At 33.2% G+C, this 26,882-nt stretch overlaps 1 protein-coding gene across 1 annotated transcript in view; it reads left to right on the top strand.

Moving 5' to 3' along the window:
* Positions 1–23,025, top strand: part of LOC136971992 (stromal interaction molecule homolog) — a 71,622-nt gene extending 48,597 nt beyond the window's left edge. The window contains 7 exon segments of the mRNA XM_067266523.1: positions 784–1,026; positions 3,376–3,476; positions 17,513–17,685; positions 19,492–19,635; positions 19,806–19,961; positions 21,138–21,375; positions 22,521–23,025. Coding sequence (XP_067122624.1) covers positions 784–1,026; positions 3,376–3,476; positions 17,513–17,685; positions 19,492–19,635; positions 19,806–19,961; positions 21,138–21,375; positions 22,521–22,857 — 1,392 coding nt within the window. The 3' untranslated portion in view covers positions 22,858–23,025.
* The last annotated feature ends 3,857 nt before the right edge of the window (positions 23,026–26,882 follow it).

Genomic DNA, 26,882 nt, shown 5'->3' on the forward strand with positions numbered 1-26,882 from the left:
ACACGTATGGTGATTTTGCCGCGCATAACGTCACCTTTACAAGACTACATCGTATTGTTCAATACTATTTAATGATCGAATTGCATCTTCGATTTTTACAGACGACATTGAAGGATTAACGGTAGCAAATTGTCTGATTTGGTGATCATCTCATACTGTTATTTTCAAAGGTCTTCCAGTTTTATGTGCAGTTTCAACGATTCCTCCAGCGTATATAATTTCAGGATTCGTAAAATTGTTGAAAAAGAAAATTTAAGATGTTTGCTTATTTCTGCAGGTGACGATTCAAATTTACGTTTTATACAACCAGTTCCTTGATATCATTTGAATATTGTGTTTGGCCATTTTTGTCTCGTTTAAACATTTCGTGTGAAGTCATACAAGTCTCATGTGATTCATATTTTTACATGTTTCATTTTAGCATTACATTACGTAATTTGTATTAAAAATTCTGTATTTATGACAGATTCAAAATACTAAATTGAATGCATAGCTTTGTGTATTAAATAATTTGATATGGCCCAACTCAACCCTATTTTTGTAAAAACTTGGTTTTAAAATCCAAACAGCAACCTTCTAATAATTTATTAACTGAAAATCGGTTCCATTTTTCGAAAATTCAAAGCATAAATACTATGATAAAAAAGCATAGGTTTACTTCTCCCTTTGTTTTCAACAGGCGACAGCTACTTTAAATAATAATTTGAAATAATAATAATCATTATACTTATTAATATATTGATTTTGTTTTAAGATTTCAAAACAAAATATATTAATTTTTAGCTTCAAGCTTGTGAAAAACAAGAGTTGGATCACATGAAACAAGGCAGAGTTTTGCAGCTTGAAGACGAATTGCGCGACGCTCAAGAGGATTTGAAGAAAACGAAAAAAATGTTGGAATCTAGACCGTGGGCACCGCCGACCGATCTGCAAAGTTGGTTACAGCTTACCCACGAGTTAGAATTGAGATACTACAACGCAAAGAAAGCAGCTGCTGAAAAACAATTAGCAGCAGCTAAAGAAGGGGTTTGCAAAATTTTTATCTTAATTTCCATTTCCATTAAAATTCTCCTCGATTGACTGATTAAATCATTTAATAATAATAATGATAAAGCAAATTAAAATATAATTTTGCTAAATTTATATAATTACTAGATTTTTCTCATATATTGTTTCAAATTTATCTGTTAATAGTTCAAAAAATAAATATACATTGCAATTACCTGGCCGATAAAGCACTAACTACTGCCATCAGGCTGTACGGCAGTGGTTGGTGCTTTGTTGTAATGTATCGGGTTTTCGTAAAGTTGTTTACCAGGAAGATGTTAAATTATGTTAATGACAGTAGGGTCAGGTAATTTTGAGTTACCAATTTCTAATGAAATATTTTTATTACAGTTTTAAATTATATATCTGTGTGAAGAAGACCATTGAGCTGAAATATATTTATATGTATAAGGGTTAAATTTCTCGCTAGACGGTCAAGGTGACGAAAGTATCAACCCGCTGCTCTGATCAAACCCAGGTGGAGAACACCAAGAATTTTTATGGTTGGTCCATTCTGGTCCTCCCTTGTCATTATCCAGCTGTTCCATTGTGAGCCTGACCAAATCCATGATGAGCCTGCAAAGAAAAAAAAGGTCCTCTTAGTACCCATAAGGTAGAGAATTAAAAATAAAAACAGAAAGATTAAATACATAAATCCCAGATTTAATGGTGGTCTATCTGGTTATCAGAAACTGAATATCGGTTGACTCGATTTCTTTATTAATATACAGATACTAGCAAGGTCGAGGCCGAAGTTTTAAATGCAAAAACGTGTACGTCGAACGTTCGGCGCCGCTTTCCCGTAAGCCTAGAAGTTTGGCAATGACCTTTGGAATGTCGAGCACAATTTCACTGACTTTCCAAATGTCATTGCCAAACTTCTATGCTTACAGGAAAGCGGTGCCGAACGTCCGACGTACACGTTTTCGTGTTTAAAACTTTGGCCTGGACCTCGCTACTATCAGATTATTAATAAAATATTGTAGTTAGTAAGTTTAAGTAATAACGACGATAAAATTGAATCACTGTATGTATTGTATAAAATGATTAAGTCACTACAAAGTTTTTATTTTATTTATCATCGTCATTTTTTTGGTTGCTATTAATAGATTCGTTTGGAATAAATTTATTAAAATTACTTTATACTATATTTGTTTAAACTTAAAAAAAATTAGGGACAGTTCAGGACTAGTAAACACAATGAAATTAATAAAAAAAAAATTAGATATTTTTAAAAGTAAGTGGCTCAAAATAGTTAAAAAATATTTCATAATAGAATTGTGACTGACAATCAAAATTTAATGTTAATATCTTTGGTACGTCTGATACATTCACAAGAACTCCGAATACTTTATTTCTTTCGATGCCGTAGAACGACATTACTGTTTCGGCAGTTGCTGGTTTTCACACGCTCTGTTACAGTTCTATTATTACGAGACCAAACTAAGTTTTTACAATAAATTTAACACGTGCACAAAATTTTATTGCCTTCTTTTTCTACAACGTAAGAAATTCCTATTATTTTCGTAATTTTTTTTAATAATAAAAAAGTTTTTAGGTTTCAACTACAGTTTAAACAGTAACGAAAAATTGCGTTATTTGATTTTTATTTAGAATGTGTTAATAGAAGAAACATTGTTACTATAATAATTAATTCCAAATAATAACAAATAAGTGATTAAATCGATTTAATAGATGACTCGAAACTAATTGATGTCGACTAATTTGAATACGTCAGCTTAATCAAATAGCCAGATTAATCAAATATCTAATTGTCAATTTATCAAATTACATTTGGGCTACGAATTTAACTAAGTATATAGTCTGACTAAAGGGCTTAACTGTCTATCTTTAGACAAATTATATAGATAAATTAATATATTATATGCAGTCCAATAGCTTATTTATTATTAACTCTTCTCCGTGGATACGAAGAGGGCCGCCTTATCAAACCGTTATGGTTTGGCAGGTTCGCAGTGGGGTAGCCGGGTGGCGACGATGGAGCCGCAGATACGTTGGACTCCAGAAAATTCCTAGGGGTTTTTTGGCCATCCAGATTCATTCCCATATTTCTCGGAGCAGTGGGCCGACACTTTATCTTCTTCACCATCTGACCATTGGCTTAATTATGTTCTGTAAATAGTTTGAAGTTTCGGTTCAGGATTAATAAGTGAAAAGATAAAATCTTTACAATCTTCATAATAATTTCTAATTTGTTAGCAATTGAATATCTTTCGTGCCGGAAGAAACGCTAAACCTTCAATGATTAAAATTTAAAAAATTAAAGGTAATATCTTGAATTGAAAATTTTGTTTAATTTTCTTTTAGTGTGAAAAATTGCGTAGAAAGCGATCCGCTTTCATGGGTGCTTTTCGAATTGCTCACGGCGGCTCGATTGACGACGTAGACAATCGCATTTTACAAGCAAAGTAAGTACTGTTACCATACCAATTACACACTATATATGTTAGTATAAAAATTGAAAATTTTTGAAATATAACCACTAATTATTTAGAACAAATTTATTTTGGAATTTTAACATATCAGAATTACGGGGAATAATTAAATTGGTTACAAAAAAGTATTTATTTTCAAGTAATGAATAGATTTTGATTTAGCGAAACAGTGAATAGTGACTATTTTTTTTGAATTGACTGTGAAACTCAAATACTTTAATTGACAGACAAATGTTTTCAGCCTACTTTATTGGCCAATTTTCTATAAGAGTCTATAATATGTTGCCGTCGTGCTTAATCCACCTCTTGGTTATCGTAACAAGACTGCCATGCTGCAGACAACGATTCTCTGTCTTTGTAATTGATGCGAATTGATTAATATCCTAAATTCACCTAACGTATTGAAAAACTAAGCTTATTTTGCATCAGAAACACTTGTTGATGATAGAATAGAGGATAGAGATTCCATAGCATGTATAATCTCTTTAGTACTTGGTTATATCACGCCTTTTCTTTGTCTCCTGACAAGTGTGATATAATGAGGGGCTACTGTACTTAATTTCTTGACATTTTATCTTTTTATATTTGTAAAAGCATCATAGAATGCTTTGACATTCTAGTTTAGAAATTTTTGTTAATTTAGTTACTAGACCAATGTTTCTCCATTAATTAAAATATTTTCCAGAAAAGTGGATAAGGTTATTCTTTGCGGATATGGTTTGACAATATGGCCACCTTCACGGTTATATTATTAATTATATTTTTACTACTCGTCTGCATTAACCCAAATTTAATTTGATAAAATAAATATGCAAATGCCAGTGTAGCACCGTTTGCCTCTGCCGTTTTTGTTAGGTTGCCGGACGTTTTGATAAAAGCTTATTAGATCATTCACCGGTGCATCGGTTGTGGCCGAGACCGATTGTACAGTAATCTTACAGTTTAGTGTAGATTTATTTACCCAATTTGGAAGTAACATGATGTGAATTATTGAAAGTATATACAGGGTTCCTACGCACCTGGAAAGTCAGGGATTTTCATTAATTTCGGAAAAAGTCATGGAATGTCGGGGAATTTGTCTCCTTAGCTGCCTCGTTGATTTCGTTTGCTGAATATGGCTGACCAAGCGTAGCCATCTGCAGGTGGCAAGAAGTAATGCTGCAATCTTTAATAAGAAAATATACCAGAATCCGAAATGGCTTTTTCACCGTTCTGAAGCCATATAATTTTACAGTCGTGGATTAATAACAGGATAAACTACTATTATGTAATAGTTTTTAATTTTAATAATTCAGCGATTATAAAAAGATAAATTTGTTAATTAGAATAAAAATAACTAATTAAAATTAGTTTACAAACTTTTAAAACTTGAAATCGTAATTGATTAGAATATTCACTTCAAAATAGCTAAATAGATCAGTAAAAATCGGTAATTTAATAATTGTTTTTCACATTTAAAACATTAGCATACAACATAAAAAAATTATAAATAGCTACCCGATATTTACAGTAAAATGCTGGCGACGATTAGTAGTTTTTTACATTTGTTGTTACGATTTTCCTTGAAAGTACCGTACTGCAAGCATATTTTCCTCCCTCTCCCATTAATTTCTGCAACTTCGATACATAGTTTAATAATTAGTTTAACAGAAATGATGTTGAGTAACAAATATCCACTGATTTTGGCAAATTTAGGGATCATACCTGTAATAGATATACTGTAGTTATAGTCTTGAAAATCAACTGGATCAGCGTTTCTCAACCTTTTTTGGCCTGCGGACCGGTAGTGTTTTAACAAAATACTTTACTACATATTAAAGAATTACTACAGAAGTAAATTGTAAAATTATCATCATCATTTATTAAATTATCGCTATTTTTTTCAATAAGAAAATTTTTAACGCAGAGCGGTAAAAATTCTCTGCGGACCGGTGGTTGAGAAACAGTGAACTAGATAATCCAATAGTTTAACCAATGTTAACTTGCTTATAATTAATTATAAATTTAAAAAGCTGGTAAATTTAAAAAAAAAAATGAATTAAATTAATCAAATGTATTTTAATTTTTTAGTATTTTAGTGCGAAACAACACCAAAACTATTTTTATAGTTACGTTGCAAAAGAACGAGATTTTATAGTTACGATTCTATGCGCCGAACTTCTATATTTTATTAATGTATAATTGTAATTTCGTTTGACGTTTATTTCTGTATTTATTTTATTTTATTTAAATTCTATAACATTAGTTCGTTGAATTAAAATTTGCTATAAAAGTGAGAAAGATGGTTTGTGATATGATTTGCAATAATTATAAGAATTGTAATTAAGGGTTAAAATAAATAAATTTTGTCCGAATTATTAAGAAAATTTTATGAAAATATGAAATTTAATGCAAAATTAAATAAATAATAAATAAAAATTATTAAAACTCTGGCTTTACATCGAAACCGAAATCAAAATGGCGGTAACGGAACATTTTTTTTTCTTTTAACGAGTTGCCAATTCAGCTAATTTAGTGGATTTATGAACAATCTAGCTTAAAAAAACCAAACAATTCTAATGGAAACAGTATGATTTGAGTGTTTTTATTAAAAAATGTCTAGCTGTAAATTTGAATTTTGAGTTGGTTGGCAACACTACTTTTAATTAATATATGTGCAGATACGGATTGGATGTCGTTTGAATGTTGTACTTAGTATTGTGACAAAACAAGTCTTACACATTGCTATCCGATCTGGTTCGGTTCATCTGTCTTTTAATAATATTGTTCGAGGTTTGTGTTTTTCTACATTCTTAAATTATAATGGCACGGAAACAAACGAGGTTTAATCTCCAATGGCTAGATCTGGCTATTCATCCAGAATTCAATTCCTGGTTAGGAACTGTAAAAGATATGATACAAAAGCATTTTGCTGCATTTGTTGTAAAGTTTTCTCGTTAAGTAATATGGGAAAGCGTGCATTAATATCCCATGCAAATAGTTCTAGTCGTGTTGAAATAAAAAGATTGAAGTCGGAACAAACTTCGCTGGTAAGGTTTTTAACCCCGACAAATTCAAACTCTTCTAATAGTCGACAAAATGTGTGTGAAACGGCTTCTGTTGTGGAAGATAGATCTAAGATCATTAATGAACAGTCTCTCACCAAATCAACATTTCTTAGCAGCACATTGACACCTTTTGTGATAAAAGATGATGTAATAAAAGCAGAGATAACTTGGGCATTGGCAGTTGTAAAGAAAAAGATGTCACTCAATTCATGCTCTGATATTAAAAACATTTTCAAAAAAATGTTCCCTGACAGTGCTATAGCCACACAATTTCAATTGGGTCCAGATAAAGCTTCCTATATAATAAATTATGGCCTAGCCCATTATTTCAGAGAAAAATTAATTGATGCCGTTACAAGTTGTGATAATATTACTATCTCCTTTGACGAATCACTAAACAAAGTCACTCAAAGAACTCAAATGGATCTTGTGATAAAATACTGGGATGAGAGTAAAGATAAGGTTATGACCAGATATTTAAATAGTGTCTTTCTGGATCATAGTACAGCAGATGATCTTCTCTCTGCATTTCTCAATTGCCTTTCAGACATTCATCTTGATCTAGCAAAAATTCTTCATATCTGTATGGACGGACCAAATGTAAACAAGTTTTCTGGATAAATTAGAAGATCACATGGAGACACAGAATGTTGGTAAATCATTTGTGAGAATGGGAACATGTGGTTTACATGTTCTGCACCCATGGTGCTGTAAAAGCTGGTTTTAAAGTAGTAGATTGGAATTTGTTACCACTGCTACGGAATTTGTACTATTTGCTAAAAGACTCGCCCGCTCAGCGTGCCGAATACATTGCTATAAGTGGATGCAGATTGTTTCCCAAAAAGTTTGGTTCAACAAGGTGGTTGGCGAATGGAGAGTGCTTGGAACGTGCAGCAGAAGTTATTGAATCTGTGAAGACATACATAAACAACAGTACAAAGTTGAAAGACAGCAAGGTGGCTACATTCTTGAGACGGGCACTCAATGACCCCTTTATTAAAGTTAAACTTTTATTTTTTCGGTCAATATGTACACAAAGTGAGAGCTTTCCCACCTGATTTCAGAGCAACAAACCTCTTGCACCTTATCTTTATAAAGCAGTTGTTCAATTTTTAATGAATCTGATGAGAAAGTTTGTGAAAAATGACAGGGTCACCGACAAGCAGTTTCTAAAAATAGATTTAAATGCTAATGAAAACTTGGTACATCTTAAGAATTTGGATATTGGTTTTGCAGCAAAAAAAGGTTTTAAAAGAATTGAAAGTAAGCGACAAAGATATTCTGTATTTTCTAAGAGATTGTCAAAATGTGCCGAAAGTGATGACACAAAAGATTATTGAGAAGGGACCTTTCTTTTTTTACACGATCAATTTTTTTGAGGGAAAAAATGCTTTATTTGAAAATTTTTAAATTTAACTTTTTGTTAAAATTATGTTGCTGTTTAAAAAAAAAAGTTACTCTTTTTGTCGAAAGATTGGTTTTAAAATTATGTGTTTCTAAGTCGAGAGTTCATTTTAAGCACAGTACAGTACTATTTGTACTGTATATCAAATACCGTTTGTTGATTTTATGCTATCTTGTATTTACTAGATTTACATACAAATAATAACGATAAGTAATGATAAAATAAAAAGCCCACGTTTCATTTGTTGCTTATTTTTTCATTACATTGACGTTTTGGATTCTATCAAACATTTTTCTACAGGATGTACTGGTATGTTATTTTTAATGTGGCAGTCTTTGAAACATATCAACTGTGCGAAAAGAGGGATAGATATACTCAATCAATGTTCACGGTAAATAAAATGCTGTTTCATTATGTCGATATTCCACACCGTAAGAAATGTGAGGGCAGAGAATTTGGACAAAGTTGGTCAGGGAAAGTCAGGGAATTCAAAACAAGAATTTGAGTAGGAACCCTGTATATATTTACTGATAATAGAAATGTTTGGTAAGAATAACTGATTCCACCAGTTGATTTAAATCTTGATGTATGTATCCATTAATTTCCTATGTTCCTTGGTTAGGTTTTTATAACTGTGTATTTTTCTTGCCTTTGTTGGTCATCAAACCCTGTACGTTACTGATAAGTAAGCAGTTTGATTTCTTTTTCACGACATTCAAGCAGTATTACATACTGATATTTCTCCTTTAGAAAACACGGAATCTTTTAGATCCTCTAGCTAATAGAAAATGATAAATGCAATAACTTATCATATTTCTCGGGCTTATTGGGTTTACAGCATTCGTAATAAGCAAGGTATGACGTTACGAGAAGGAAGTGCTAATAATCAAGTATACTGTATTTATATGTTATTCAAACAGAATATTCTTGGCACTCAAATAATTGGTACAAGGATGTTCTTGTGCCATTCTATTGTCCTGATGTAGTAAATGAAGACTTCTTTTGATGCAAAAAACAGAATTTTCAAATTTAATACTATAAAATAGATGCCATCCAAAGATAGGTTTACAAAGCCACAAATCTGAGTTACAAACAAAATAATTTATATTCTTAAATAGTGAGTTTATCAGCAAACTATAATGTAAATAAGTCTGAAAATATAATTTTGATTTGGCTTATGTCGGCTCTTTGCCTTGTACTGGCTGTGTTTTGTGTGCTTTTTTAATTAATATTTTTATATACCGTTGCCATATGCCCTTTAATTTAAATATAAAGAATTATATACATCGTAAAGATGTTTAGCAAACAAGGGCTTCCTTTTCAATGTCACAGAAATGAATCAGTCTACACTTTGGATAATGAGATTCTGAATCATGGCAATTGTTTTAGCTACAGTGTAGTTGATGGCAAAATATGACCCATTATGGCTCCTATTTTTGCAGTATGAAACGAGTCTACAAAGAGTCAAACCATTACGAACAACAAAGAAAGACTCAAAGTAAAGACCATTGTGGATTTATTACGTACCTGACGACTATTAACACCTTAATTCAAATTATGAAGAAAGCGATACAAGAACACGTTGGTTCAACACAACATAATTCATCCGTCAATCGGTTTTGCATTACTGTTTGGTAGGTGATTATAAGTGTTATCTGTGAGCAACTACTTTCAGTTGTGCCCGAGTAATGATGGTAAGGGACGGGTACTTTTTGATCATCTTTAAATTGATCTCAAAAAGGTTTATCTGTTAATACTGATGGATTGCAAGCTATCATGCTCAGTGTAATGGTTCACAAAATAAAATTACTGATATGGCTTAGCAACATATTCGTATAATAAAACATTACAGTTTCTTTTTTCAATTTTTCCAAAATTTAGAAACTTTTGAAAACTTCATACAAGGGAATGGCTGTATGTATGAAGGTGTGGATAGTTGTTGTTGGAAAACATCTAGGACAAGAAAAAGTGAAACGATTAAAGCTAATTGGCAAAACGACAGTCGGGAAAATCCAATACAGAAACAGCTACATCTGGATATTTCGATGCCACCGTCAATACTTTTGTAAATCTATTCACATGCTTATCAATAATACAAGATTCAGACAAGTTTATTGCAAAACAAAACAGAAAGCAAATGTTTTACTTGAAGTCTTCTAAAATTTCAAACAATATTGACAGCATTTACTAACTTGTATATATTTGAAACTACAGTCTCCTTTGCAAGTTTACTTACAAGTGGTTTAGATATGTTTACTGCATACAATTTAGTAGATTGAACTATAACAAAGCAGAGCCATCTTAACGCATGGCAGGTTGGGCAGTTGTTCGGGGACCTCACACTAATTTACGCACAGACCGAACTTAACACTAATTTTCCGATCACCTGCCGGTTGCATAGCATTTCCAAGAGGCCTCGATGCTGTTAATACAGTCCTGCAACAAAGTTAAAGGAAAGACAGGAACATGTGATAATGTTCCTAATGTTTACAGCAAGGCATTAGAATTTGTAAATAAATGTAATTACAAGATATAACAGTTGAATACGGATGAAAATCAGACATTGGAAATTGACTCTTTGGAAACAGCATTGCAGAGGTAGAGGAAAGAAAAAATGGCAGATGAGCTTATAGATAATGATGAAAATTCCTCAGATAATATCTATTTACATTTAGTATCTACTGTATATTGCTAGTAACATGTACAATATATGCACGTGCACACTGTAATTATAAACAAGCAACATTGCTAAACCCGATATACTATAAAGCCAATGCCAAATTCTATCAGGCTAGACACAGCTTCTATTGGAAGATGTTTACGGGACGTGGGTACTGGATGTGTCCCCAACCGACATCGTAATAACCGTCGATGGTTGTAACGTAAGCTTATATATACTGGAAGAGGAGATCAGACTGGAGGTCCGGATAGCATAACTGGCAACGCATCTGCACAGTAAGCAGGAGTTGTGGGTTCGAGTCCCACTTTGGGCCGATTTTTTCTTCCAGTAGTTCTAAATTATTTAAATTACCATATTTACTTGCATATAAGATGAGGTTTTTATTCATTTATCACAGCTTCAAATTCCTGGGTCGTCCTATACGCGCAAGCGAAAGATTCTTTGCGTTTTTGCAAATAATTTTTGTCAACTGTATATTTGCATTTTCTTACCGGATGCTTACCCTCTTGTATTTAAAAACATAAGTATTTTATCTGGGTTGTTTGAATCATTCTTTGTATATAGTCGGGAGTAAAGATGAATAGCAATAGGAAAAGCAAAGCTTTTGAATTGAATTCCAGATTAAAATTCTAAAATTACACGGGCGCCCGATATAAGTTTTAATCCATTCCCATGTGAAAACATGATTATTCAGAGAACTCATAAGTGTAATCAATGAAGAGTGGATTCGACTGTTAAGAACTGGCAAAAGAAAAAGTTTCCGATTGTCCAGCTTTACATTAACAAATTATGTTGTCGATTTTACAAGATTTTTCCTTAAAGTTTAAAATGCCGGTAATTTCTGCGGGGCAATATATGCATTTACGCGCATTTGATACTTTACTTGTGATTAAACGAAATAAGATAAGAATTGTATTAGTAAATCTAATTTTCTTTATTTTGATCTTTAAAGTCACACCTCGTCCTATATGCGAGTAAATACAGTAATTAATTAAAAATTATAATTATTAAAGTTATTAAGAGATGGCGCCTAATGTCTCCCTCCAGTGCTAAATTGGTTGCATAATTTATTTAGTAATATAGCTGTGTCTAGCCCGATAGAATTCGGCATTGGTTGGCGTCTAACACTGTAATTATTAAAAAATATAAATTTATTTAGCAAAAATTTTAATTGCACCTTTTTTCCTTTCATGTATTATTTAAAAATTTTATTTATTTCACATAAAAATTAAATAATAATTTACTTATGTCCCATTTTGTATTCTGGCAATCAATATTTTTAGACCAAGTTTGCCACTGTTTATAGATGTATGGAAATTACAAAAAATACTGTAAATGCTATTTTATTTTTTATAACTTTAAACAGTGTTGTATTTCTATTGTTGTTTCTAACATATGATGCAGTGTAATCTAGCAACCACTTAGCTTCTTTTCATCTTTATTTCGGTTGATAAGCGTATACATTCCGCGTTTTGGGCCTAATATGGCTCTCTTCACTCAACAATTCGCTTGTGCCAACGATAGATCTGACACCTAGCGATATTAGCGCGAACTACATAATGGCGGCTGCTATGGGTATAAAGTAGTTTGTTAGAATAGAAAGTGTTCACCCTATCTAACATAGGCCATCGTCGGGTTTAATATTATAAATGTTCCAAATGGAACGTATCGTTTTTGAATATTTTACATATTTAAAATTCAAAAAAATAATTTAAGTTTAAAATAAATTGAAAGAAGCGTGTATATTAAATAAATAAATAAAACACAGAAAACAAAGCTAAGTAGAAAGAAATGATTTAAGGGTTTTTAAGTGCCATTCTTTTTTCTATTATATATTTCCGCACTGTTGGAAGTGCAATAGCATCCCTAGCATTTAGGCAACGGTTTTTCATTTTACTTTTATAAATTTCCACCTTTTCCATCTCTAATGCAATGGATGGCGAGTGCACCGTTTAAATGATTTTAGCCTTTTCCCATTTTACAATCGCTCCTTCAGTCTGTTTCGTAATTGATGATAATATGTCGTTTGCCAACGTCGTATCAAATGCTCTTTTTCTTATAAAAATCGAGAATGATCTATAAAAGAGCACCTAATATCTGTAGCTTGCTACGGAACGATAAAGGCAGCGTAAAAAGGAATTTAAAGCTGAGGTATATAAAATTTCATTTGAAAATCAACAGTTAGGAATCGAAAAAGATTTGTGGGTGTGACTAGAAGAAACCTGGCGGTACGTCTGCGAGAACACACATACAATTTTGACAAAGGACACGACACTATTATCAATTACGGCACAGACTGAAGGAGCGATTGTAAAATGGGAAGAGGCTAAAATCATTTAAATGGTGCACTCTCCACCCATTGCATTAGAGATGGAAAAGGTGGAAATTTATAAAAGTAAAATGAAAAACCGTTGCCTAAATGCTAGGGATGCTAATGCGCTTCCAATGGCGTGGAAATATATAATAGAAAAAAGAATGGCACTTAAAAACCCTTAAATTATTTCTTTTTACTTAGCTTTGTTTTCTGTGTTTTATTTGTCTATTTATTTATTTAATATACACGCTTCTTTCAATTTATTTTAAAGTTAAATTATTTTTTGAATTTTAAATATGTAAAATATTCGAAAACGATACGTTCCATTTTGGAACATTTATAATATTAAACCTGACAATGGCCTATATTAGAGTGAAAACATTTGTATAAAAGAATTTTAAGCTCAGTGTAACCATCGTGACTTAAACGACTACGAAATCAACTAGGATTAATGTCGGATACAAATGCGAATAAAACGTTTTGACTACAGAGAGAAAAGTTATTAAAAAGACAACACACAAGTAACTCTCGTGCGTTGTCAAGCACGTTATACCCTTTGTGGTAGCCATTTTGGTCGACTCATACGCAACCTATATTTACTGGCACAAGCGAATTGTATGCAACAATTGTTGACTGAAGTGGCATGCAATGTATTGTATGCAACAATCTTTTGTTTTTAACAATTTTAGTTGACTGAAGAGGGGAATAATAGGCCCGAAACGTGGAATGTATTAGTGTATCAACTGAAATAAAGATGAAAAGAAGCCAAGTGGTCACTGGATTACACTGCATTGTGTGTTAGAAACAACTTTAAATGCTATTGTTTTTGGCATACTTTATGCACTCTCAAGTCATCACACAGAACACAGAATAAATTAAAACGTTATTCCTTTCTATTTTACTTAACCTAATCATAACTTTCATTCCTTTTAAATTAAATGGTATTTTCCGTGTGGTTGCTTGCAAGTGATATAAAATGAGCTTTTTTGATACACTTCAGTTAGTATCCAGAATTTTGAGACTACGGGTGCGGATCGAGTCGGATTTAGGGAACCGAGGCACACGCCTCCTGTTGTTTTTAAATAATGTTACTCTGTTATCTTAGATTACATTAGTTACCTAATCTAACCAAATTGAAGTCATGCAATATTCATTATTATATTTATTTTAAAGTAACAAAACCAATTGCTTCGGTATCAAGGATGCTACAGCATCATAAACCACTTCTATATATAGTTACTGAATTAAATATGCAAGTAATGAGGAGTTGAAAGATTAAATCATTGAAATATTATCCTATGTTTTGTTTTATGACAATTATAATGTATCTGTTCAGCTGATTTGCTTCTCGTTTGATATCAATATGCGTAAAGATCGAAGCAACCTCCAAAAATATATATATTTTGGTGTGTACATTGTTAAAAATTTTATTGCTAGATAGATCATTCAAAACCCAATAATGACAGTAGTTTCATATATGTTATTGGTTGCAATAGTATGCATAACAGATGACGTATATGTACTACATCAGCAGATATTATCAATACTGTCAGGCGAATGGAGAAACCTCAATTATAAATAGCTTGTAAAACTGGATGTAGATCAAAAAATAAACATTACACCAAAACTCCAGCAACAAGACAATTATTAGACAAACAATATAGTTTTATTTGTTGGATTGGATTTTTGAAATTTCTTTTATTGAACAATATCTAACAGCTCAAAAAATGTTAATGAATTAAATGGCAGATGGAACGTAGGAATTCTACTTTTTTAAACTTGCAATTGGTTTAACTTCGTCTGTTTTCTTGGCTCAGACATCTGGGATGGTATCGTTTATCTATTAGTATATGTTTTATCTCTCTGTTTTGCTGTATCTGTTGCGGAAAACTATAACAAAAAAGCAGTTAGATTTAATATTTTCATCATTTACAGTCATTTATGTATAAATTGCGGACCTCTTCCTTGGATATATAAATCGAGTTTGTTACATATGTGTGATTGTGTAAATGCAAATAGGTTTAGAAATATAGTGAAATATAAGTTGATATAGAAATACCACCAAGTTTTCTACTGAAAATATGTTTAGGAATTGTCCATAAATTATATATGATTTTTATACTTTAGCTACCATCCCATCCCCTATAATGCTTCATAATACCACTGCGCATAGCTACTCTCAAATTACATAATGCTATCCTCAATCAGCCTCCTTAATTGTACTAAGGAATAATATGCAGCATCAAATATGACATTATTTTATTAATTATGTATAAGAGTGATTCGCGTCGAGACTGAACACTTAGTTTGTTCAATACCTCGTGATTACCCAGTCACATCTGAGTGACATGTAATGCGAAACATAGCTTGGTCGACTGTTTTGTTATGAAAGAAAGAATCATTCTGTCTGTGTTTTGTGCTCTTATTTTTATTTTATACAGAGATATTTCATGTAATAAGTGTTTGGTCCCAAGTGAATCATCCCAAATAACATACAGGTCAAAGATGTAAACAGTATGGTACCTATGCAACATTTCAGAAACAATAATGAATCATTCTTCTACTCAAGGGTTGTAATCAGCATTACATAACAATTTTGTAAACATCCATATCTGCATTATATAATTTATGGACAGCCCCTTAGCAGGAATTACTATACGGTAGACCTTCGTATAACACGGTAGATACATTCCATGTTATATGAATCCGTGTTGTACGAGTCACTTAAATACATGAGCCAATCACAGCCCGGCACGTGTGCAGTTTAGGGGCTACGGCTGTTTGAAAGGTTTTCTTCCATAAAATTAATCGATTCTAGACTAATTTGACTCGAACATTTCCAAAACACGTATAATTTTTTGGGAATAATCCATATAAACTATGCTATAAACAAAAAATTGTAGGATACTTTTCGAGTGTGCACCGTTTGAAGATGCCGTTGCCTAAGCTAGTTTTCCTCGCGGAGCAGCTCGTCGAATGGCGAATACGCGTTTCCCAATAAGTTAATCTTTCTGCGAAGAATTTGCCGAACATTGGAGACATCATTAATAGAAATATAATTTTTATGGCCATTGAATAGTATGGTAAATGTTTTTTCACGAGAACTGTATAAAAATTTATTAATACTTTCCCTCCTAAACTCTGTATATATGCGTGGCACTGGACGGCGACAAGTAGTTTGGCTGCTCATCCACTATTGGTCCAGATTCAACCAATCCTGTCACAACACAAGTTGGCGATGACGGTTTACCGCGTTATACGAGTCTCTTTTAGCACGTCATGCGAACACGATCGCAATTTTTTCGCCGTGTTATACGAATCTGTATTATATGAACCTGTGTTATAGGTGGGTCTACTGTATATAACTATAGTCCTAAATTTTAACTTTCAAACCAATAAAAGAACGCAACAATAATAATTTTATACACAAAATCTTTAAAAATTCAGGTTATTTATTAATATACTGGCACAAAGGTTTTTAAAAGCTTGGTATGCTGCCAGGAGATAGAGCAGGCCCCTTTTGTCATTTATAACAGATTAAATACATAGAGAATGTCTTTTATTAATAAATAGCAGTCTTATTTGTTAGTAAAAATAACATTACAGGGGTAGGGACTACTATAGGTTCCTAAAATTTCTCTGACTCTCTTCCTCTTGACAGCTTTCCTGGTACAAATACATAGGTATTATATTAGAACTACATATACACTATTATCGCCTAATTTCATTTTATTCTTTCTACATTATTATTATTATTATTATTATTTAATTTATATAAAAAATTTTTTATCTGTTCACATTCTACAGCTGCATTAAAACAGATAAGTGTAAAAGTTTCTTCAATTTAGCATCACGTTTGAGGCAGAACAAAAATAGGACACAAATTTATATTAAAACAATGTCTCGGATTACGTAACGTGTTTATAAATTCGCCACCGGTTACTCTAGTTATCGAATTGTTTAAGAAATAAAGATTTAAGCAGTTCTAAATTCAGATTTAACAAAATAATCGTTTAAGAACGTTACTAGAGATGACATTCGACACCGCGCAATGTGGTTTTTGAACTTTGAAATGCTATTTAAATTGTTTTTTGGAACATTCACTAATTTAAAAGAGAAAAATCAATAAACTTAAGATTGTAATTATTAATAAATAAATACTAATTTCATTATAATCAATGAACTTTATTATTCAAGGTTTTTTGGTCGTTTCAATGCTTATTTAAAAGATAATGAATAATGCGGATTAATTAACGAAATCGGAAGAAAAATAACGACTGTACTTTGAATGCCAATTACACGATAAAAATCTGGATTTTATTAATAGGATATTTGAAATTTTAAGTATAATACAGTAACGTAATACTTAAATGCGGAATAATACCAAAGCCATTTGTTTTGAATGCGTTGCGTGGCGATTATTAAAAGTCCGTTTTTCTCTATTTTAAAATTAATTTTTGTTGTAAAATATTTGAATTAAATAGAATATTTTAATAAAGAATAAAAATCTCTGTTAATAATTATGTAAAGGTGTTTTCAGTCTTATCATTTCTTTTATTTTAGAGCAGCTCTGTGTGAAATCACTAAAGATTTGCAAGAGCGGCTTTATAGATGGCGTCAAATCGAGATGCTTTGCGGTTTTCCTATCGTTCACAATCCAGGTTTATTGTATTTAGAGACTGTTTTAAAGTCTCATAATATCAATGGCAGTGTGGGAATACCTGCTTTTAGTGGAAGTAAGTTTTAACAGTATGTTATTTTGGGTGGTGTGGTGTGCTTATTTGTTAATTAATTTTTCTGTTTTTGCATGCTGTATTTGCTACCTTAATATTTAATTTATATATTTAATAATCTTTGTTGTTTGAGCAGCTATATATTCATTTTCTTATTTTTTTGCATGCATTAATTAATAAGAATTGCATGATAATGAAGTAAATGTATAACTTTATGGATAAAAATTTGGATCACTTGATAGTGTACTGTACATATTTAGATTTACCTCCTATCTCTACACTGTTGTTGTTGTTGGTAAAAATTTAAACTTAGCTTCAGCAATATAAGATTTGAGTCTGGGGATGCGATGGCTCCTTGTGGATAAATTAATCATCTAAGCAAACATTCAAGTCTTTAAAAAGTCAGAAAATATCATTTCTATTAAATGAATGGTTAATGTTTTTGGAATATTCATCTTTCTAACAGACTGTTGTAGCTTTACGAACGTTCGGCGGCCCACCGGTTGCCAAGTGGATAAGACCCAGTAACACTGATAGTTGGTCGTGGATTTGTGTCTCACCAGTGGACTGGCCATGTGAAGTTTTCTGTATTTTCTTCAAGTTGTAACACCTAAATAAAGGACAGTTTCTCTTAGAAAACACCCCCTTAGAAGGCATCCCCTTGGTAGATCACCCACATGTTGCATTGCTGCATACAAACAAAGGAATGCTTGAATTACAGTGTTCTAAACTAGTTATTCCATTCAAGCCTCGTAACTGATTTAGAACGCCGGTTTCATGTTCGTAAACTCTTTAAGCTCTGAAAATTTCTTCTTTCTATGTACTTTGAGATGAAATTGTTTTTATCCCTCAGACTGCAAGGGAATTTGTATTGAAACCAGTCAAACACAGTGGTGCATTATTGCTTCACGGAGCCTAGGCAAAATTGAATTAGGGACCCCCACGTATAGTGTCGACTTTAGACATTTTTCTTCATGGGAATTCTTTAATATCTTCATTTGATTTTTAACACAATCTTCTAATTAAACTACAAAAAGTCCGACGGAACGACGAACGTTCCAAAAACATTAACCGTTCGTCGAATAAAGACAGATATTTCCTGGCTTTTTGGAAACTCGAGTGCTTCCTTAAATGTAAATCTTATAAATCGATCAGCTAAGAAAATTTCAAATTAATACTTATTTATATTTGTTTTTCAATAATTGATTATTTGAATAACTTCAAAAGTGAGAATTAAGTACTTTTACTGAAAAATTAAAAGAAAATATTTTGATTAACTCATTCATCCAAATATCGTGTTACGGTAATTACCATTCGGTAAAAATTTTAGCGTTTAGTTTACTTAGACAACAAATCCGCTATTACTCAAGTTATCGACATTCGGATATTCGATATTCTGTTTTATTAGTAAATAAATTAGATTCTGGCTTTCGAAAGCAAAAGTAAATTTGTCACGAATTCGTCGGTTTTTGAATTCAAATTAAATTGAATGCTTGCAATCATAATTTTGTATTTATAAAGTATTAATATTACACAAAATTTAAAGTTTTAACGATAAAATAAAATTTTTTCCAGAAATTTATATTAACGTGTTGTGCTTATAACGTACGAATTAGTTTATAATAAATTTGCACCGATTTAAAATCGAAATTGCAAAAGTATTTGCTCTTTTGCTTGCGCTTCCTATCCTCCAACCCTTTTCTGTAGCCTCTCGTGCCCATTTCTCATCCAGGAATGTTAATGTAATATTTCCCTCATGCTGCATGTTTAGTTTATAGATATTTTCTTTTTTTTGTTTTGTTTTAACAGATTCTTTAGCTAAGAAGCATGACTACAATATTATTACCCAATATTTTTGCTTGTTAGGAAGAGGTAGCATGTTGGCCAGAAGCAGTAGCGAAGGGACGCTCGTGCACGAAAGCCCTCCTCCGTACGCTGCCGAAGTCAGTGCGAGTAAGTAGAAAATTATCAGATTTGTTTTAAATAAATTTAGAAGATAAATTAGATAAATTTTGATCTGTGTCAACAGATAAAACAATTTAATATATATATATATATATTATATATCCTACCATTTTTAATAAAACATTATTAACTCTTTTAACTGCTTGATATCTTTTTAGTACAAGAATTAATTCACAATTCGGCAGCTCTGTTTCTAGTCCCCGTACCGCCGGCATGTCGTGATCCTCTACTAACGAGCCATACTGGCAATGTTTCAATGCTTTCTACGAGTCTTCTCACTTCCGCTACTCCGACTAAACTATCTGTCGTAAATGGTGTGTAGGGATAACGCATGCATTTTTCTGTCTTTAAAAAAACTTCAAGATGTGTCTAAAGTGTCATTTCTGTATGAAATTTTACACGTTATACGGAGTTTTCTAGAACGAATGCTACCATTTTAAATTACCGTAATTACGTTAATTATTATCCGAGAAGTATTTGACGTACGCCGTCGACAGAGTAACCCTCTGCATCCAAACATCTCTTCTACTATCTCTAGGAACAGCCAGTGACTCCACAGCCGAAGGCATTTTACGTTCTGAAGTTTTCAAAGTTGGAACCACTTGTCATTGTGTAACTCAAATAATCTGCAGATGCCGTAGAATTGTGGCTGCTGTGGGAGGAGTGATAACAGATACGCTAGTTGGATGTGTGCCGTGCAACACAAGGCGCACACATTGAGGAATCGTAAGGTGCAAATGTGAAACTTGGATAATAATTAACATAATGACAATAATTTAAAATGGTAGCATTCTTTCTGGAAGACTATATATTTATTTATAAAATAATTTAAATTTGTCCAAATTAAAATAATCATTCTGAAATGTGATACCGTTTGTAACCCGAATAATTACACACTTCGGAATGATATAATTGCAGCTACTAATACGGCATAAACTATTTAAATAAATCATAAAATTTCTACTAACAATTTATTAACCAGATGTTTATATTCTTTTAAATCTTTATTTCCTAAATGCTGTTTAATACCTAACGTGTAGGGATTACTAATAATCTTCTCTATCTACTGTAATCAAACATTTTCTAAAAGTTTTAAAGAAATTTTACATGTTTCCTGTTAAGGATTTCTATATAAAATGCAGTAAAGATTTGTATCATAATTGAAATTTCTTAGTGCACTGTAATTTTTCTAAAGTAAATGTCACAAAACAGGATTGTTTTTCTGTTCTTATTTCAATTAAGCATTTAAAATGGTCTGTGAAATTAATAATCAAGCACTAAATTATTTAATACAGTTATAAGATTAAGAAAACTTCTCAGAAGTGCTCGGAATCAGTTCGATTCCTTAGTTTCGTAGACCACAATAAATTTTCGAGACTCATTATTTACACTTTGAGAATATCTAGCTTTGTACATAAATAATAAATGAACTTAAATATCATCAAACAATTAAATTTTAGAATAGTAATTGACTCGGACGTGTCTTTTAGGCTCGCTCTCTCGTTATCCTCCACCTCCGCCGAGCTACAACACCGATCACAGGGCCACGCTGTCCCGCGATCACACTCCCGAAGAGACCGTTACAAAAAATTTGATATCTCACGCAGAGGTTAATTCGGAGGAAGAGGCAGAAGAAGAGGAAGAGGACACGGACAGGAGCCTGACTCCTCTGTCGTCCCTCTCCGTCAACGGGATATCCGACAAACACGAATTCATCGTCGGAGACAGGTGAGAAACAAAATAAATTTCATAAAATACCGTACAATATTATTGAAAATTGCTATTTGTTTTTATTCACTCGGTGATTTTTAAATTATTCCTAGATTTACCTTACAAAAATATTCATTTTTATCATAAAATTTTTTTAATTCTTCAAAACATTTTGACTTTATCTGTACTTCATAGAATAAACAGGAGTGGGGCTCCTGTCTGTGTCTTGTAGATAATGAAAAACATATACAGTAGTATTAATTTTAAATTATGATTTCATAAGGCTAGATTTCAGTTTTATCTTCTATTTTCAGTTAAAATACTCACTTATTTCTTTAATTTGCATAGAATATACACTACATGTATAGTGTTTACCTATTATACACTGTATATTCAATGCAATTTATTCATATACACAGTTTATTACATAGATTTTTAGAATTGTTAATGTAAATTAATAATAATTAAATATGAAATAACACAGATTATTAGCTTTAAACGAACTTTACAGGTATTAAATTAAGTGTTTTTTAAAGTAGAAACAGTATAATTACTGCAGTTTTACTGTAGACGATTTTAAGTCAGAGAACACAGAATGACATGATCAATAACGTAAGGTTATGATAAGTAAAAGAAGAAAAATCTATGGGAATACTTCATTAAGATATGGCAGATGAAGTAAATCAAGTTTTTAATGTGAATATATTGGGGGGTCGTGCTATTTGGCAATACTTAATCCGTTAATTTCGCCGCCGCCGCCGCCACCGCTCGGTTAAATGATGCAAATGTTTATAAATCGATCCAGGATATATTCAGTGTTGATCCATTAAACCATTTATGAAAATACACAAAACAAATTTCACTCCACTCGCTATTTTTAGATCAGGTAATGGTAAAACTATAAACAATGAGGCTGCAGAAAAAAAAGAGAGGAATTCTTCTGTTCCTCCGATTTAATTCGCTCCTCATCTCTAAAGTGTTTTAATACGTCTCGTGGCATATTTTATGCATAATTTACCGCTAATTTAGCATTTTAAAGAGGATTTAAAAGCGGGAATTACACGAATTATCTTCCAAAGAATCCTTTCTCCTCTATATATATATTTTTTTTTTCCTTTATTTTTGGTAATTCACTTTTTAAGAAGTGGCATTTATTGTTTCAGTCCCTCGGATACAAACTCGCCGACCAATTCCAATCCCGTTCAAAATCGTCCCTTAAAGAATATTATTCTGGAGCATCAAACGGATAAGGGGGTGCTGGTGCAGTCTGACTCGTGCCAGAGTCTGTCCAGTCAGGGGGACTCTCCCCCCTTGGTCTCCAATTCGTCGCCGGCCGAAGGTCACAAAAAGTCGCTTTCGGATACCATCCGGCAGACGTTTTCCAGCAACAACGTGTCCAAAAATCACACCAATCACTCCAGCTCTTCACTGGAGGAGGAATGCAAAAAGGAGAAAAAGAAGAGGCAACTTTTCCCCCATTTGAGAAAGAAAAAGTCGTGAAAAAAAAACAAAAACGAAAAAACCGTGCTTTTAAACGTTGTAAAAGGGGCTATTTATCTGTTTCTCCCGGTTCACACCTCGTTGTATAATCGTTTCTTAACCTGGGGTCTCATTGTACATATTGTATTGTATATTGCAAGATGTAATAAAGACATTTGAACACTACTACCTCGGTCGTACGCTTCCAAGTTACGTCTCCACCCTCTTTGTACGCATCGTCTCGGAAGTAAACGTCGTCGTCCCCCTCTCCTCTCGCTCCCATTAAAATTCCGAGTAATTTACGCTGGAGGGGTGGAAGAAGATTTTTATTAATAATATCCATCATTTCAACAGAGTATCATTCAATTCTAAATTAAATATTTTCGCGGTTTATCAGATTTCTGGATTCGGAATTCTAACAAGGGAAGAATTGATTCAATTTTCGGGGTAGATAGCGCAGGACAATGCTTTTCGCTCTCACGTCCCGCTTTCGCGGGGGAAAAGGGGGAGGAAGAGTGGCCCGGCCGTTTGGCAAATTTCGACTCCGTTGGCCAACGTAATCGAAGATAAAAATCATTTCTTTTCTTTTTTTTTTAAATTAATCATTACGCTGCGAAGTCTATTTAACAACTATTGTACTACTGCGGTAATTATGAGGATGTAATTGACATTCCCACCCCACAAAAAATGACTAATTGTCTCACGGTCAAAATGCAGGCAACTCACGATTTAAACTCATCTATCTTTACCCCCTCCCCCCGCAAAAAAAAAAAAAAAAAAGAAAATGGTCTCTCGTTATGTATTTTCAGCCACTCCGTCCCTTTTTTAAAAGTTTCCCGCTCCCACCTCTGGAAATTCGAAATTTCGTACGGGCCCGCCTTATTGGTCGCTTTCGGTCGACCCCTTTTCGGTGCCGTTTCGAACAGGTGGCGCGGCGTTTCGACGACGACGACGTCACACCACAGCCTCACACACACACACACACACACACACACCGGGGCACGTCACAGAAAACATTAGCGAGTTTTTAATTTCTAATCAGTTTTAAGTTAGACGGTCGTAGTAATTAAGAGGGGGGGAAGATAAATAGAAATTTTCGTTTCGTCCGATTTATTTCGAGATGCAGAAATAAAGGAGGGAATGATAAAAGTTCTCTGCTGGCAGAAAATTGATATAAGTGACGAGTGGCGCGCGCGCGCTCGCTCGCTCGCCACGGCGGCCCCCCTAATGACAATGAAGTTTGACGACGTAATCCATTAGAAAGATTATTTCGTCACCCCCTTTTTTTAATTTTCTACAAATTCATCACGCAAATTGCGCATAATACGAATGAGAAATCTTTTTATTTTTCCGAGTGGTTAAACTCTATTATTGTCGAGTAATTCGAGTACCCCCGCTCCTTTTAAAATAGGAGAAAGCAATTAATTTATTTTTCCAGTTGTAAATTAAATTGTAATTAGCCCTTTGATTTTAATTGTAATTAAGTAACTACACGGTCCTCCAGCAGATGGGGCCAGGTTTATGGAAATAATGGAAACTGAGGCGAGGGTGCGTGCAGGAATTCTTATTGTTTTATATTAACATATATACATTAATATATATATATATATATATAGAATATAAATATATATATAGAAATATATATATATATATATATATAAAAGAAAAGAAACTCTCGAGAATATAGATAAGAGGTAAAAAGTTGAGAGTCGAGAAAATAGAGTAAGAGTAAACCCGGTGTGTTGACAAAAGTGGAATTTTTCAAGTGGAGAAACGAAAAAGGGTCCACACGTATGGCAAACACGGTGATCGATGAGGTAAGGATGAGGATGGGAAAAGGAGCGAGCAGATTTAACCCAGCAGCTCATTAATCACTCAGCTAGCAAGAGATGTCCGTCGTATCTCAGCTTACAGCATCGGTCGGAGCTGATTACTAGAAGTCATTACCAAACTTTCCTCCCTTCTCTGTTGTTTACATCAAGTCGCACACGTTTTTCTGCCGTCTGTTGCATATTCTTATAAAATATCAAGAAAAACGCTGAAAATCGATTTCATTTAATACAAAACTCCTAATGAAAATTGTTATACTCTTCCCTCTACCCCTGCATCTTCCCTACTCCGTGGAGGAGAGTGTGGAAAAAAATTAATCAGGCCCTTATGGTATACCGCCCATAACCTTGTGTAGGGATGCTCCTACCTTACAGCTCTTCCATATAGGAGCGAACATACTGGAAGAACGTGCATCCTCCTGTCTTTTTTTTTTTTTTTTACGGGCCGGCTTATCATAAAACAATAGGGTTTTAAGCGCTTATTAAAAATTCCCTCCTCATTAAGTCGGCCTTATTAACATCTCTACGCAAATACCAAGGGGGGAAGGAGAGAACGAGCGTAATCATCGACACTTCTTCCTCTTCGTCTGCCATAAAAAATTTGATTAAAAAAAAACACTCCTCGTTAAGAGCACTCTATTAACAGATCTACGCCCCTTAAATTTCCTCGATAACAAAAATTGGGCAGGATCCTTCTTTCCCAAGGTCATAAACATCTCGCGCTTCTTTTCCACCCTTCTGAAATCTTTATTATTTTTCAGGCTATTTTTAATCCCACAATATATATATATATATGTGTGTGTGTATGTATGTGGGTATTTCTGTATATATTTCTAATTATCCCCTCGCGGTAGCTTTCGCCTAGAGGAGGGGAGGGGGAGAATAGAAAAAGTAAATTATTTTTCATCTCTATTGTATTTGGCTGTATGTATAAGGCAGTTCTATATCCTTTAATTAATTCTATCTCATCCATATGCCAAGTCACGGGAACTAGCCAGGAATCTGGATAATTTAAAACTTATCACCAGGCTAAGAGATGGCTGCGCCTGTCTGCTTGATGGATTGCTTTGTCCAAACATAAATTCAACTCGGTGATAAAAATACTGGAATGCTTAAACATTCATCAGCAGTTGAAACAGATAGGAAAAATATCCTTCGATACCCAATCGCGGTGATACACATTATTAGAGACGAGGATTTTTTTTTCTCCTCTCCTCCTCCTCCTCTTCCTCCTCTTGCTCCTCCTCCTCCTGGTTGGTCGCCTTTTTCTTCCTCCCCCTCGCGCGCTGTTTGTAGACATTTTAATAGAATAAAATTGTTTAAATCTCGAGAGAGAGATCTTCTTTTCTGTTTTTGGTGTTAGAAAATCAAAAGGAATTTTTGATGATGATAATAATAATAATAATAATAAATATATATATATATATACACGTATTTTAAAAAAACACTGTTTAATCTCGTCACAAAAGCTAAATACTCGAGGGGGTTGAGGGTAAATTGAAGGTTTGATGAGCGCGAATAAAACTGATGAATCGCTGAAAATTAAGATTTTTCTATCTTCCCAGCCAATATTCAATGGCAGTTGTTTTATGGGAGGGAAAAAGTAGTGTTTTTGTGCGTCGGTGCCGACACTTCTTTCAACGACTGCTTCTATTTATCTCACTCTCAAGATCCCCAATCGATAATTGGTTTTTGTTTGTCGAACGATTCGCCATAATTGATAATGGCCCACCTTCTTAACTCCGACGATCGCTGGTTTTTTCTTTTCCTCCCTCCTTTTCCTCCTCCCTCTTTCCTAAAATTCAAAGTTTTGCGGAAGAAAATACGAGGAGTAATTTTCCGCTCGCGCTCTCTATTGATCTTTATAAAATTATCTCTTAATTAAAAATTCTTAATTAGGTTTACTTTCAAATTAAATCTTACGCGTTTTAAAAACTTGTAAATTTTTTTTTATTTATTTATTTTATTTTTATATTTTTATTTTCTAAGCAGATAGAAGAGTCTCTCCGCGCGTTAGTTCGCGCCTCGGATAAAAGATGGCACTAAGTACGAACGTGCGGCGGTACTGTACTTCTTCCGGTTCCGGAGTCCATCCCGTCCGAATACCCCTCGTACTTTTTTTTTCTTTTTTAATTTTGGCGGAAATTTGGCTAATTATTACGATTTTCTGCCACCGCGCCAATTACAGTGGCTGGTGGGTGCTGGCCGAACACGTTA

Source organism: Centruroides vittatus, unplaced genomic scaffold, assembly GCF_030686945.1.
Source record: "Centruroides vittatus isolate TY-2023 unplaced genomic scaffold, ASM3068694v2 contig_2747, whole genome shotgun sequence".
Lineage (NCBI taxonomy): Eukaryota > Metazoa > Arthropoda > Arachnida > Scorpiones > Buthidae > Centruroides > Centruroides vittatus.